Source organism: Mus caroli, unplaced genomic scaffold (assembly GCF_978045245.1).
Source record: "Mus caroli unplaced genomic scaffold, Mus_caroli_1 scaffold_13, whole genome shotgun sequence".
NCBI classification, from domain to species: Eukaryota; Metazoa; Chordata; class Mammalia; order Rodentia; family Muridae; genus Mus; species Mus caroli.
The window spans coordinates 69,690,450-69,703,985 of record NW_028227268.1 but is presented as its reverse complement, the minus strand read 5'-3'; the positions used below and the strand labels follow the sequence as shown (position 1 = coordinate 69,703,985).

Below are 13,536 nucleotides of genomic sequence, written 5' to 3'. Positions count from 1 at the left end.
TCCTGATGTCACTTACTTAATTAGCATTTTGTAATTTCTTTCATTATTGTCTATTAAGACAAAGATCTCTGCTGTTCATAAATAAATAAGCCATTCCTCTCGGTTTATTCTAGTGACAATATAGTATTATCATGATTTCAGAAATGACAGTCCTATTTTTTCCTTTGACCACAAATAAGTTTTCCTTTTTTTATTTTATTATTTTATTTTTTTTATACTTTTTATTAGGTATTTTCCTCATTTACATTTCCAATGCTATCCCAAAAGTCCCCCATACCCTCCCCCCCACTCCCCTACCCACCCACTCCCACTTTTTGGCCCTGGCGTTCCCCTGTACTGGGGCATATAAAGTTTGCAAGTCCAATGGGCCTCTCTTTCCAGTGATGGCCAACTAGGCCATCTTTTGATATATATGCAGCTAGAGTCAAGAGCTCCGGGGTACTGGTTAGTTCATAATGTTGTTCTACCTATAGGGTTGCAGATCCCTTTAGCTCCTTGGGTACTTTCTCTAGCTCCTCCATTGGGGGCCCTGTGATCCATCCACTAGCTGACTGTGAGCATCCACTTCTGTGTTTGCTAGGCCCCGGCATAGTCTCACAAGAGACAGCTATATCTGGGTCCTTTCAGCAAAATCTTGCTAGTATATGCAATGTTGTCAGCGTTTGGAAGCTGATTATGGGATGGATCCCTGGATATGGCAGGCTCTAGATGGTCCATCTTTTTGACACAGCTCCAAACTTTGTCTCTGTAACTCCTTCCATGGGTGTTTTGTTCCCAATTCTAAGAAGGGGCAAAGTGTCCACACTTTGGTCTTTGTTCTTCTTGAGTTTCATGCGTTTAGAAGTTTTCCTTTTAATACACTTTTAGTTATACTTACCAACACATGCTAATTTTAGATTCTATTACTGAAAGCCTTGGTTTGCCATTTATTAAGGCATTAATTGAAATATTAATATATTTAGAGTAGAAATGTCGTTTTCTAGGGAATCTAGAACAGCAAAGCTGAGGTCAAACTGCCATAAGGATGGACATCAAAGAAGCTGTGTTTGGGACAAAAAGAAATCAAGATAAGGTAGATGCAAAGTAGAGAAAAAAGCTGGACATAGGGGTGTGGGTGGTAGATGGGAGTGGGTTATGTGCCACCAAAAGTATGGCCAGTAAGCACCGTGAAGAGGAAGGACTGACAGGTGGGATTAAGAAAATCTTTTCCCTCTTAATGTGCAGGTTTTGGCTCACTTTCAGATAGCAGAGTATTTGAAAAATTGTCATGATTTGGGTAGAGGAATTGAAGATGCTTGCCTGGGTTCTGTTCCTAACACTGGAAAAAAAAATGAGGTTGTTTTGAGAAGCAGGTTTTTCATATTGTAGCTAATGTTTTCTTTCTGGGTGACTGTGGAAGATGATAATGCCTAGTGCCAGAATCCCGTTTCAGCACTAACTAACGCCTGTTAACTACCTAGAAGTTGACAGAAATTGAAATGTCCATTTGGAGTGTTAAATTGACAGTCAGTACAGAATGTTCAATTTTTATTTTTGTGATGTAAAAATTGTGCTTCTCCTCATAGCAACATGAACCGTGAAGACCGGAATGTGCTGCGCATGAAAGAAAGGGAAAGGCGGAATCAGGAAATTCAGCAGGGTGAAGACGCCTTCCCACCTAGTTCTCCTCTCTTTGCTGAGCCATACAAAGTTGTAAGTTATCTTTCTTTGAATATTTTTTTACCCTACTTACATGACATTTGTGCTTCTAGGGTTCTTATGTGTTTGTTTGTTTGTTTGTTTGTTTGGTGTGAGTGTGTCTCTTTCAGGCATATTCTCAGGTGTCTTCAGAGGACAGAAGGTGATAATCAGGTGCCCTGAATCTGGAGTTACAAGCAGCTTTGAGCCATCCTACATGGGTGCTGGGAACCAAACTCAGGTCTTCTGGAAGAGCAGTGCATGCTCTTAACCATTGGGCCATCTCTTTAGCCCAATGCATGCCTTTAATTGAAGCATTCTGTGAGGTGGATACAGGCTGGATCTCTGAGGTCAAGGCAAGGCAGACTACACAGAGCAACACTGTCTCAAAAGAATTTTTTTTTTTTTTGGTTAGTGAACCTACAGTATCTACTGTTGACTATGTGTTCTGTATCCTTTGGTTATACCATCCATCTATAGTATCGACAGTCACAGATGCTGTGTTTCCTCCTGTTTCTTGCCTGTGCTTATTTAGTAGGTTCCATTGACTGTTAGTATGTTGGGATGTTTCTTATATATGTTCATCTGGGTTATCATAGATTAAATTCTCTGATATTTTCTTCTAATGTATTTATTTAATCATCAGTTGCATTGAAGCATGTCGTTAGAGGTGTTCAATAAATTGAAAAGGGACTGAAGGGATGGCTCAGCAGTTAAGAGCATTTCATTTGTTCATTTTGTGTGGGACCCATACGGAGGTTCATAACCATCTGTACCTCCATTTCAGTGGATCTGATGCACTCTTCTTCTGATCTCTGCAGACACCAGGCACACATGTGGTGCACATGCATACATGTTCAAAACACTCACAGAAAAAATGAATAAATGAAATAAATTAATATATCTTTTTTTAAAGCAGGGTCTCTTTATGCAGCTCTGATTGTCCTGGAACTCACTATGTAGAATAAATCTTAAAATTAAGAAAAATAAGTTGGATCAATTTTAATTTAAATTTTTTAAAAAAATATTTATTTATTATTATATCTAAGTATACTGTAGCTGTCTTCAGACGCACCAGAAAAGGGCGTCTCATTACGGATGGCTGTGAGCCACCATGTGGTTGCTGGGATTTGAACTCAGGATCAAATAACCAATGAGCCATCTCTCCAGCCCTTGTTTGTTTTATTTTATGTATTTGAGTGTTTCTAATCCCAGTTTGTCTGTGCACTACATGTGTCTTATGCTGGAAGAAGCCAGAAGAGGGTATCACATCTGGGACTGGAGTTAGAGACAATTGTAAGCTGCCATGTGGGTGCTGAAATTTGAACTCTGGTCCTTTGGAAGAGCCAAGTGCCCTTAATCACTGAGCCATCTCTTCAGACCCAATAGCTATTTTTTCTTAAATTTATTTATTTATTTTATGCGTATGAATACAGTGTAGCTGTCTTCAGACACACCAGAAGAGGCCATCCAATCCCATTACTGATGGTTGTGACCCACCCCATGGTTGCTGGGAATTGAGCTCTGGACCTCTGGAAGGGCAGTCTGTGCTCCTAACTGCTGAGCCATCTAGCTAGCCCCTGATTGCTATTTTTAATTCCTATCATTACCCATAATTAGAAATTGCTAAAAAAAGAACACTAAGTAGTAATAATTCCTGTGTCTCTGATGTAGCTTTAGTGGTGACATCTTTCTAGCATTTCATTTGCCTTTGGGTTTCATTTCAACAGTTGTTAAAACTTTAAAGTCTTATGCTATGCATGATAACTTTAGTACTTTATACATTATGAAAGTAATGGCCATTGCTGGTTTATAATAAGAGAGTATTTCGATTTCTCCCCTTCCTCCTTCCCTCCTTTCCTTCCTGTCTGTTCATCTGTCTGTCTGTCTGTCTGTTTTTTTTCAAGATTGTATATTTCTGTGTAGCCCTGGCTATTCTGGAACTTACTCTCTAGACCAGGCTGGCTTTGAACTCTTCCTTTCTTTTTTGGTTTTTCGCTTTTTTTTTTCTTCCGAGACAGGGTTTCTCTGTATAGCCCTGGCTGTCCTGGAACTCACTTTGTAGACCAGGCTGGCCTCGAACTCAGAAATCCGCCTGCCTCTGCCTCCCAAGTGCTGGGATTAAAGGCGTGCGCCACCACGCCCAGCTTTTTTTTGGTTTTTCGAGACAGGGTTTCTCTGTATAGCCCTGGCTGTCCTGGAACTCACTCTGTAGACTAGGTTGGCCTTAAACTCAGAAGTCCTCCTGTCTCTGCCTCCCAAGTGTTGCGATTAAAGACATGCGCCACTACTGCCTGGCTGATTTTATTTTTTCTGATGAAATATTGACAGGCTGGAGAGATGTCTCAGGGGTTAAGAACAGTTATTGCTCTTGTAGAAAACATAGGTTCAATTCCTAATATCCACACGACAGCTAACAACCTTCAGTAATGTTAGTTTCAAGGGATCTGATTTCCTCTTATGACCCCCCCCCCTTTTCTGACTTCTGTACATACATGATGCACATAAATTCAGGAAATATATTCATACCTAAAATTAAAAAAAAAAGAAATATCGACAGTATAACATACCCTTTTTACTCCTACATGTTTGGTATATATAAAAACCTTTATATACTATATAAAGCCATATATCTACAGCTTTAAAAGGATATTCCAATTTAAAAATTGTCATATTGACATCACTTATTTGAGTATAACACAAAGCCTATAGTAATTTGCGATTATGGATTAAATCAGAGATAAAAAGTTTTTTGTTGGTTTGGTTTTTTTTGTTTGTTTGTTTTTTTGGTTTTTTGGGTTTTTTGAGACAGGATTTCTCTATGTAGCCTTGGGTATCCTAGAACTCAATCTGTAGACCAGGCTGGCCTTGACCTCAAATATTCTTTTACCCCTATCTTCAGATCACCACAACTAACAGTGTGCACAACCACCACCCAGCTAAAACATGTATTTGAAACAAATCAAGAGCTACTATTCACTTCATAATTATAAAAATAATAAATTGGGCTTGGTTTTTTTGTTTGTTTGTATGTTTTTTCGAGACAGGGTTTCTCTGTATAGCCCTGGCTATCCTGGAACTCACTTTGTAGACCAGGCTGGCCTCGGAACTCAGAAATCTGCCTGCCTCTGTCTCCCAAGTGCTGAGATTAAAGGCGTGTACCACCACGCCCGGCTGGACTTGTTTTTTTAATGTTGATGTTTTCAGCAAATAGCTGTATATGTATCTTGATTCTTTCAGCTCTACAGATTTTCAAACAATCAAACAAATAGTGGTAGTTCAGTTAGGTAGGATTTTTTGTTTTGTTTTCCTTTTTTAAGATAACATCACCCATTTTCCAGGCCTAAAACTCACTATGTGGCCAGGGATGACCTTGAACTTGTGATCCTTCCTAGTGCAGAGAATATGTTACATGTCAATTTATTTGTTGATGGGGGTTGAACTCAATCCAGGGCTACATGCATGCCATTCAAGCACTCTAGCATCTGGGCTTCATCCCCAGTCCTGGTTATTTAGTCTTGATTTTGTTTTAATGCAATCCTTAGACTTTCTTTTGTGTTTTAGAATGTTATTTTCATATACATTTTTGTGGGTTTTTAAATTTTCAGATATTTTTAATAATTTTTTTTTACTATGAGAAATGTATATGTGGACTGAGAGTATATGTGGTAGAGTATTCACCCAGTGTGTGAGAGATAGTGCTCACCCAGTGTGTAAACGGTTCTAGTTTTTTGTTGGTGTGTGTGTATGTATATTTATGATTATTTGTGGATGTTAACTTTAATATAAAAAGTAGACTTATCTTTAAAAATACCTCTTCTGTCTGAAGATTATAAAGTGAGTTTGGAAGATATTTTGTTTCACATTATACTAATTTTATATTTTACTTTTTCCTTTCCTTTTTGTTTTTTGTTTGTAGACTAGCAAAGAAGATAAGTTATCAAGTCGGATTCAGAGCATGCTTGGAAACTACGATGAAATGAAGGATTACATAGGAGACAGATCGATACCAAAGCTTGTTGCAATTCCCAAGTCTGCAGTACCAACGACCACAGATGAGAAAGCAAACCCAAATTTTTTTGAGCAGAGACATGGAGGATCTCATCAGAGTAGCAAATGGACTCCTGTAGGCCCCGCCCCCAGCACCTCTCAGTCTCAGAAACGCTCCTCTGCCCTGCAGAGTGGACACAGCAGCCAACGGAGTGGTGCAGGAGGGAGTGGCGCCAGCAGCAGTGGCCAGAGGCATGACCGTGACTCCTACAGCAGTAGCAGGAAAAAAGGCCAGCACGGCTCAGAGCACTCCAAATCTCGATCCTCAAGCCCTGGAAAACCCCAGGCTGTTTCTTCATTAAGTTCTAGTCATTCCAGGTCTCATGGGAATGATCACCATAGCAAGGAACATCAGCGCTCCAAATCACCTCGGGACCCTGATGCCAACTGGGATTCTCCTTCCCGCGGACCTTTTTCAAGTGGGCAACATTCAAGTCAGTCTTTCCCACCTTCTTTGATGTCAAAGTCTAGTTCAATGTTACAGAAACCCACTGCCTATGTACGGCCCATGGATGGTCAGGAGTCTGTGGAACCAAAGCTGTCCTCTGAGCACTACAGCAGCCAGCCTCATAGTAATCACATGACTGAGCTGAAGCCCAGCAGCAAAGCACATCTCACCAAGCTGAAAATACCTTCCCGGCCTTTGGATGTAAGTCTCACACTTACAGTGTTCAGCATTGTGTCTGAAAAAAAGTAATTCACAGAAATTTCAGTGAGTTGCACCTGTCTTTTTGCTTTAATAGTAAGAAGTATAAGAATTTTAAAAGCTTAAGAAGAAAAGGTTTAAATAACAACTTGGGAATTGACCATGAATCCATATTGCTGTGCACTTTCCTTCTTGCATAATAAAGAAAATATTCAGTTTCTCTCTCCCTTTTTAAAAAAAGATTTATTTATTTATTTATTTAATGTACACTGTTATACTCTCTTCAGACACACCAGAGGAGGCCATCAGACCCCATTTCAGATGGATATGAGCCACCATGTGGTTGCTGAGAATTGAACTCAGGACCTCTGGAAGAGCAGTCAGTGCTCTTAACCACTGAGCCATCTTTCCAGTCCCATTCATAATTTTTTAAGTATTAAAATTAAAAGTCAAATTATAGACTAAAAGTAAGATTTATCAATAGCTTACGCTTCCTCCTTTTAGTTCTATGGGATAGTATAGCTTGTTTCTTTTTACTTAAAAAGAAAATTACCTTTGTTATTATAGCATTACAGATAAATGCAGTTCATAGTTTATGGTGACAAATGTTGGAACTTTTGAATCTACAGAAATGATACTGTGTAGCTCTTATGTTGCTTTCCCTGGCTTACAGCTAAAAAGCTGAGACAGCCACTGTAACTGTGTATAAAAGTTGACATTCAAAATGACCAGAGAACTAAGCTGAAATTGTTCTTCTTTATTAACATATACCAAATTGTCAGAATAACAGGTTTCAGTAAAACATTGCCATATAGGCAACATTTATTTTATTTTATTATTTTATGTGTATGAATATCTCCCCTGCATGTATATTGATTCACCTTTGTGTATCCTAGTGTCCATAGAGGACAGAAAAGGGCCTCAGATCCCCAGGAGTTATAGATGTTGTAAGCTGCCATGTGACTGCTTGGAGTTAAACCTGGGTCCTCTGGAAGAATAGGCAGTACTCTTAACCACTGAGGCATTTCCCCAGCACTTCAAAGTTTATCTTTTAATGTAGTTTATACAATAAAAAAGTTGAAAAGACCAAAGGCATAGCTCAGAGGTCAGAATGGCAGAAGAAGGACTCAAAGTTATAAAAAATGTTTGCTAACATTTAGGAATCTTGAGTCAGTAAGATAGCTCAGTGGATCAAGTATAAATTTGATGACTTGTTCAGTGCCTGGATTCCTCAGTGGAAGGAGACAACCAACTCCTCAGAGTTGTTCTCTGAGCCTCTGCCCCACATGGCCTACCCTTACAGATACACACATACACCGCACACATATACAGTAATAAAATTAAATAGAAAGAATTTTGGGGCCCGAAGAGATTGCTTACTGGTTAAGGACATTTTCTACTCTTACAGAGGACTTGTGTTACTTTCCAGCCACAGAGAAGTAGTAATTTGTTCTTTCTTCAAACATATGAATTTTGGGACTAAATTTGAGTTTAGTTTTTTGATTTTTATTTATGCCTTAAAATTATTAGTCTGAGCCGGGCGTGGTGGCGCACACCTTTAATCCCAGCACTTGGGAGGCAGAGGCAGGCGGATTTTTGAGTTTGAGGCCAGCCTGGTCTACAAAGTGAATTCCAGGACAGCCAGGGCTACAGAGAAACATTGTCTTAGAAAACCAAAAAAAAAAAAAAAAAAAAGTTATCATCTGCCTTCTACAGTTTATGAGATGCTAGGTAAGTAGTCCATATCACTAATCTTTCAAAGTTAATTTTACTAAGTTTGTGAGGAACTATGTCTCTATGTCATATTATATTTTGTATATGTATAACTTTAGAAAATTTAAGGAAGTCTGATTACCTAAAACAAAATTACATTAAAAAAAAATTGTAGGAGTTGGAGAGATGGTTCAAGGGCCAAGAACAGTGGCTGTTGTTCTAGAGGATCTGACTTCACTTCTGAGCACCCACATGGTGGCTCACAGCTGTCTCTAACTCTATCTAGTTTCAGGGGATCATACTCCGTCTTCTGGCTTCCACAGGCACCAGGTACACATACAGTGCACAGACCTACACATATACAAAGCACTCTACACATAAAATAAAAGTGAATAAACCTAGGGCCTAGACAGAGGCTCAGTGGTTCAGAGCACTCGCTGCCCTTATAGAGGGAGAGGGCCCATCTTCTATTCCTAGCATAAGCACCTTGGTTCATAGCTGTCTACAACTCCAGTTCCGGGGAATTCAGTACCCTCCTCTGGCCTCTGCAGGACTAGACATGCGCACACACACACACACAAACACATAAAACATACACACTCAAGGGCCTTCTACAGTTTATGAGATGCTAGGTAAGTAGTCCATATCACTAATCTTTCAAAGTTAATTTTACTAAGTTTGTGAGGAACTATGTCTCTATGTCATATTATATTTTGTATATGAATAACTTTAGAAAATTTAAGGAAGTCTGATTACCTAAAACAAAATTACATTAAAAAAAAATTGTAGGAGTTGGAGAGATGGAGAGACACACATTCAGCCAAAACTGTTACATACATAAAATAAAAATAAAAATTTTTAAAGGTTTTATATAGGAAAGCTATTTCAAAAATTCTAACTAGTGTTCTGATTTAAAATAATGAGATCATAATAATTCCTTAAATTTTATGTAATTTCTAATACTGCTTTTAATATGTCTAGTAAATACTAAAAATCTAATGACAAATTATTTCAAATCTAATGTCTGTTTCTTTTTCTCTGCTTAAGGCATCAGTTTCTGGTGATGTAAGCTGTGTAGATGAAATACTTAAAGTAAGTTTCTTTTTAATTATTTTGATAATGTTTAATAATGATAATAATTTAATTATGATGCCTATATTACCAACTCTGTTTCATGTTCCTAATTCCTTTGTAACACAGATTGCTTATATGTGTAATTTGATTATGTCATGTCCATCATAAATAACTGACTCTTCTGAGGTTCTAGTCACATGATTTGTTGACTGTATGTAAATAAATAAATCCTAGTTTTACTCTTGAAAAGAGGAAGAAACAAATTACAACTACATTTCTTTAGACTTATCAGCTAGTAATTTAAAGGCCTAAAAAAAAAAAACTCAGTAGTTACCAAGTCATTGGTGACAGTAGTTTGGTTTGTAATTGACCTGTGCATTCTGGTCAGATGCTACAGTAAAGCTATCCTCTGAGTGTTGCTCTGGAGTTGTTACTAGACACGCTTAAAAAATTTATGATAACCAGAAAAGTGCATTCCGCTGCTGGAAAGACGGAAAGAAAAGTTAGGGAGTAGGGAGTGACTGACTACTTTTTTGCTCCTAAGAGAAAAGCATCCACATAACTGTACTGCTTTTTAGAAGCTGCTGAATTATTGTCTGTACTTGGATTTTATGGCATTTTCCCCCGAGACTGCCTATCTTGGCCTGTTTCCTATGATCTGTTCTCACCATTGAATCTCCCACGCCTTTCTTTAGCTGCTATAATCTCCCTTTACCATTTTGCTCAACCTGTTTTTCTCATGTCCTCCTTTTGTCCTCTGCCTGGGGTATAATGCATATAAGAAGTCATGTTCTTATTTTCTTTCTTGTCTCTGCTGTTTGAGTTTTTCCTTTGGGAAACTTTGTTCCTTCCTTGTCACTGTGCTTCATTGTTTGGTTTCCTGTCTGCCTTTCCCACTTCCTTTGGTATGGCTGTGGTTTCTTTGTCTATTTACACTCTTCCTCCCCTTGTCTATCATCCTTAGCTTTATCGGATGACTTGCTATTCAGTCCTTCTCTCCTCCTTGGTCTCCTAAAGACTTCGGTTTATGTCTCTTAGGTCTTTCCTTTTAGTATGTTTGTCCATACTTATAAATGTAGAATCCTCATTATCTCTAATGTCTTCCACATATTCTGTCTGTTAAAGTGGGCTTAGACTTTAAATTTCTTTGAAAACCTTTATTTTTTTCCATTTCTTCCAACTGAAACTTCAGTAGTTTTAAAAATCCTCACTTGGGCCAGTAAGATGGCTCATCAAGAAAAAGTATTTTTCCACACCAGCCTGATAATCTGCATTCAACCCTCCAGAGTCCACAGTGGAAAAATCGTCCACTCTTACCTACCTCTACATGGCACTCTCTGACATCAAGTGTATGCCATAGCCACATGCCCACACACAGTCGTTTTCTTGTTTTGTTTTGTTTTGTAGTACTTGAAGACAAGGTTTCTGTGTAGCCCTGGCTGTCCTGGAACTTGCTCTGTAGATCAGGCTGGCCTCGAACTCACAGAGACCCACCTGCCTCTGCCTCCTGAGTGCTGGGATTAAAGGTGTGTGTCACCACTGCCCAGCTCACAAAGTAGTAGTAGTACTAGTACTAATAATAACAAACATTACAACAATCTTAATTATTTTTGTTTCTACCTTTAAAATCTCCCAACTGTCTTTTTATATTGCCTCAAGTCTTCCCTCAGTCCCTGGCCTTCATAGCTTGACTTTTTTGCTAGAGGTTATCAGTGGCTCATCTCTCTCTTGAGATTGAGATGGCTAAGACCACTATTCAGAGGAAGAATGTAATATCTCAGACATCCCATAGCCAGTCCTCAGCTCTCCTCTTGCTGACTGACCACTTTGCCAAACTAGTTTTCCTAAGCCATACCTTTTCTTTTTAAAAAATAGTCTTTTCTTATAGTGGGTTCTGGCTTTGAACTTCTGCCCTCTTGCCTCACCTTGCACTGGTAGTAGAGGCTTGCAATTTCACAGTAGATTTTATCACTTCCTTAAAGTAAAATTCCTTGGAACACTGTACTACTCTCCTTTCTCTGTATAATAGTACCTCCTTAGTTGTCTTCTATCAAATCCTAGGGAAATTTAACTTCTTCCTGTGTCAGGCTACCATTTTCTCCTTTAACTCCCTTCTCCCCCTCAAACTTATTTATTTAATTGATGTCTTGCCTGCATATATGTTTGTGCACTGTGTGTGTGTATTGCCCAAATAGGTCAGAAGGAGCTGTCAAGTCCACTGCAGTTGGAGTTACAGTTGCCACATAAGTGCTGAGAATTTTACCTAGGTACTTTGGAAGAACAGCCAGTGCACTTAACCTCTGAGCCATCTCTTCAGTCCCAAACACACACACACACACACACACACACACACAGTCTTGTGCATAAGAAATGCTAATGTGTATGTGTTTTGTTATTTTTTGTTTGTTTGTTTGTTTGGCTAGTTGCTAGGGTGGTGTGTGTGTGTGTGTGTGTGTATTCTAAGGGAACATACATGATTCCCCCTGAAGGTTTAGTAGTATATGGAACTTTAGTACCTGGAAGACTTTCTTCATCTCTTTGTTCTTAGTAAATATTTAGCCTACATTTTTATGTATGACCTTGACACATGGCCTTGAGTGTTTTAGTGCCCAACCAGCTTGATTATTGAAACAATTAGCAGTTGCACATATTTTGATATTTGATTTGTGAAATGCCAATACTAGAAACCTGTGGTGCAGAAGGTTCCATGTTCCTTTCATAGGTTTTGTTTCCATTCAATTTGCAATCACACTGTTTCTAGCAACTCTGTTGAGAACATAAGGAAGAAATCTATCTAAAAAGAATATATGCTTATTGAAAATTCCCTATTATGTGTCAAGTGTTAGCAGTGTGGCAGTGATACTAGTTATACTATTTAAGCTGAGAGTTTCTAGAGTTTGGTATAGGAATTAATACAGGAATTTTAAGAGAATAGAGAGCAATTACATGCAAGTGGCTTGTGCTTTATTGTTATTGTTGTTGTTGGTTTTTGTTTTTCTGCCTTTTTTATTATTTCTTTGTATATTTTGTATAATGTTTTTTGATCATGCTCACTTCCGAACTCCCCCTTTCCTACCCACTCAGCTTTAGGTCTTTTTTCTTTTTCCCAGCAATTCCAGTTTGTGCTGCTCATATACTCTTAGCTATGTGGCCAACCACTGGGATTTGGCTGACTTACCAAGGGCCACACCCTTAAAGAAAACTGACTCTCTCCCATCAACTAGCTATCTGTTATCAGTAGCTCCTCAGCATGGGATGGGGCTTTGTGCCTCCCTCCCTCTCTGCCCATGTAAAAGGCTGCTTATAAGAGGTTGTAGTAGACACTGTTTCTTCCCCCTGCTGTCATTCTGTTGCTCAAAGGTAGCCACTGTTGCACATCCTTTCAGATGCTTGACTTTTCATATATAAATATTTACTAGGTTGTAGATTGTGATTTGTGTTTGACACTAATATGCTATGGATATCATTTCATATCATAGTTGAATTTCTCATTTTAATGTCTGTCTGGTGTTCCATTTTATGTATGTCTGCTAATTTGTTTAATCAATACTGTATTGTTGGATATCAAAGTTTTTAACATTTTTTTAAATCTATGAGTCCTTGGAATCTCTTAATGTATCTTTATATAAATGTGGTTATACCACAGTATAAATTTCTAAGTATCACAAGTCACCTTTAATTTACCTAATTGGCTAAGTTTGAAGAAAATGATGGAAATAAAATACACCCTTATTCTAATTGATACCTCTGATATACACTTTGATCCTCTGATATACACATTGTTATCTAGATTTATTTGAGCCACCCCCCCCCCCCCCCTTAGACTGGGTGCCATTAGTGCAGGCTGTCTTGAATTCTTCCTCTTAAGAGTTAAGATTAGAGGCACATGCCACCATGCTCAGCTGTTTATAACATGATTAAATGGATAGAAGGCATTGAATAACACTAGACCCAGGGTCTTTCTTACCTGTTTTCTTCCTAATATACTTTTGAAATCTCTGTTTTATGTCTTCACATGACCAAAATTTTTGATCAGCATGTGAACTCTGAGGTCAGACTTCCTATAAAGAAATTCTCTATCCATTATTTACTAAGCTACCTCAAGATTTGAAGAAATGATTGACAAGCAAAACATTTATCATAGTTTCTGATCTGTTAATAGTAAAGATTAATATTAGCTGCTTTCCTTATTGTCATCATCTTCCATTCCATAGTAAGATCTGTTTTGAGTAGCATTGCATAATACGGGTTTGTTAGGCATGGTGGCTCATGCCTCTGATCTAGTACTTAGGAGGCAGAGGCAAGAGGATCAGCACAAATTCAAGGCTTCTTTGGTGTACATAGCAAGCTGAGGGAGAATAAGACTACAGAATAAG

General features: G+C 38.4%; 1 protein-coding gene across 3 annotated transcripts in view; it reads left to right on the top strand.

The window, feature by feature from the left end:
• Positions 1-13,536, top strand: part of Aff4 (ALF transcription elongation factor 4) — a 77,381-nt gene that overhangs the window by 20,006 nt on the left and 43,839 nt on the right. For 2 of the 3 annotated variants that reach the window (XM_029483059.2, XM_021178051.3), the window contains exons 2-4: positions 1,566-1,692; positions 5,597-6,376; positions 9,134-9,178. In XM_029483059.2, coding sequence (XP_029338919.1) covers positions 1,570-1,692; positions 5,597-6,376; positions 9,134-9,178 — 948 coding nt within the window. In that variant the 5' untranslated portion in view covers positions 1,566-1,569. Of the gene's footprint in view, positions 1-983; positions 1,073-1,565; positions 1,693-5,596; positions 6,377-9,133; positions 9,179-13,536 lie in introns of all 3 variants that reach the window. The other variant, XM_085830026.1, reaches the window with a different exon arrangement.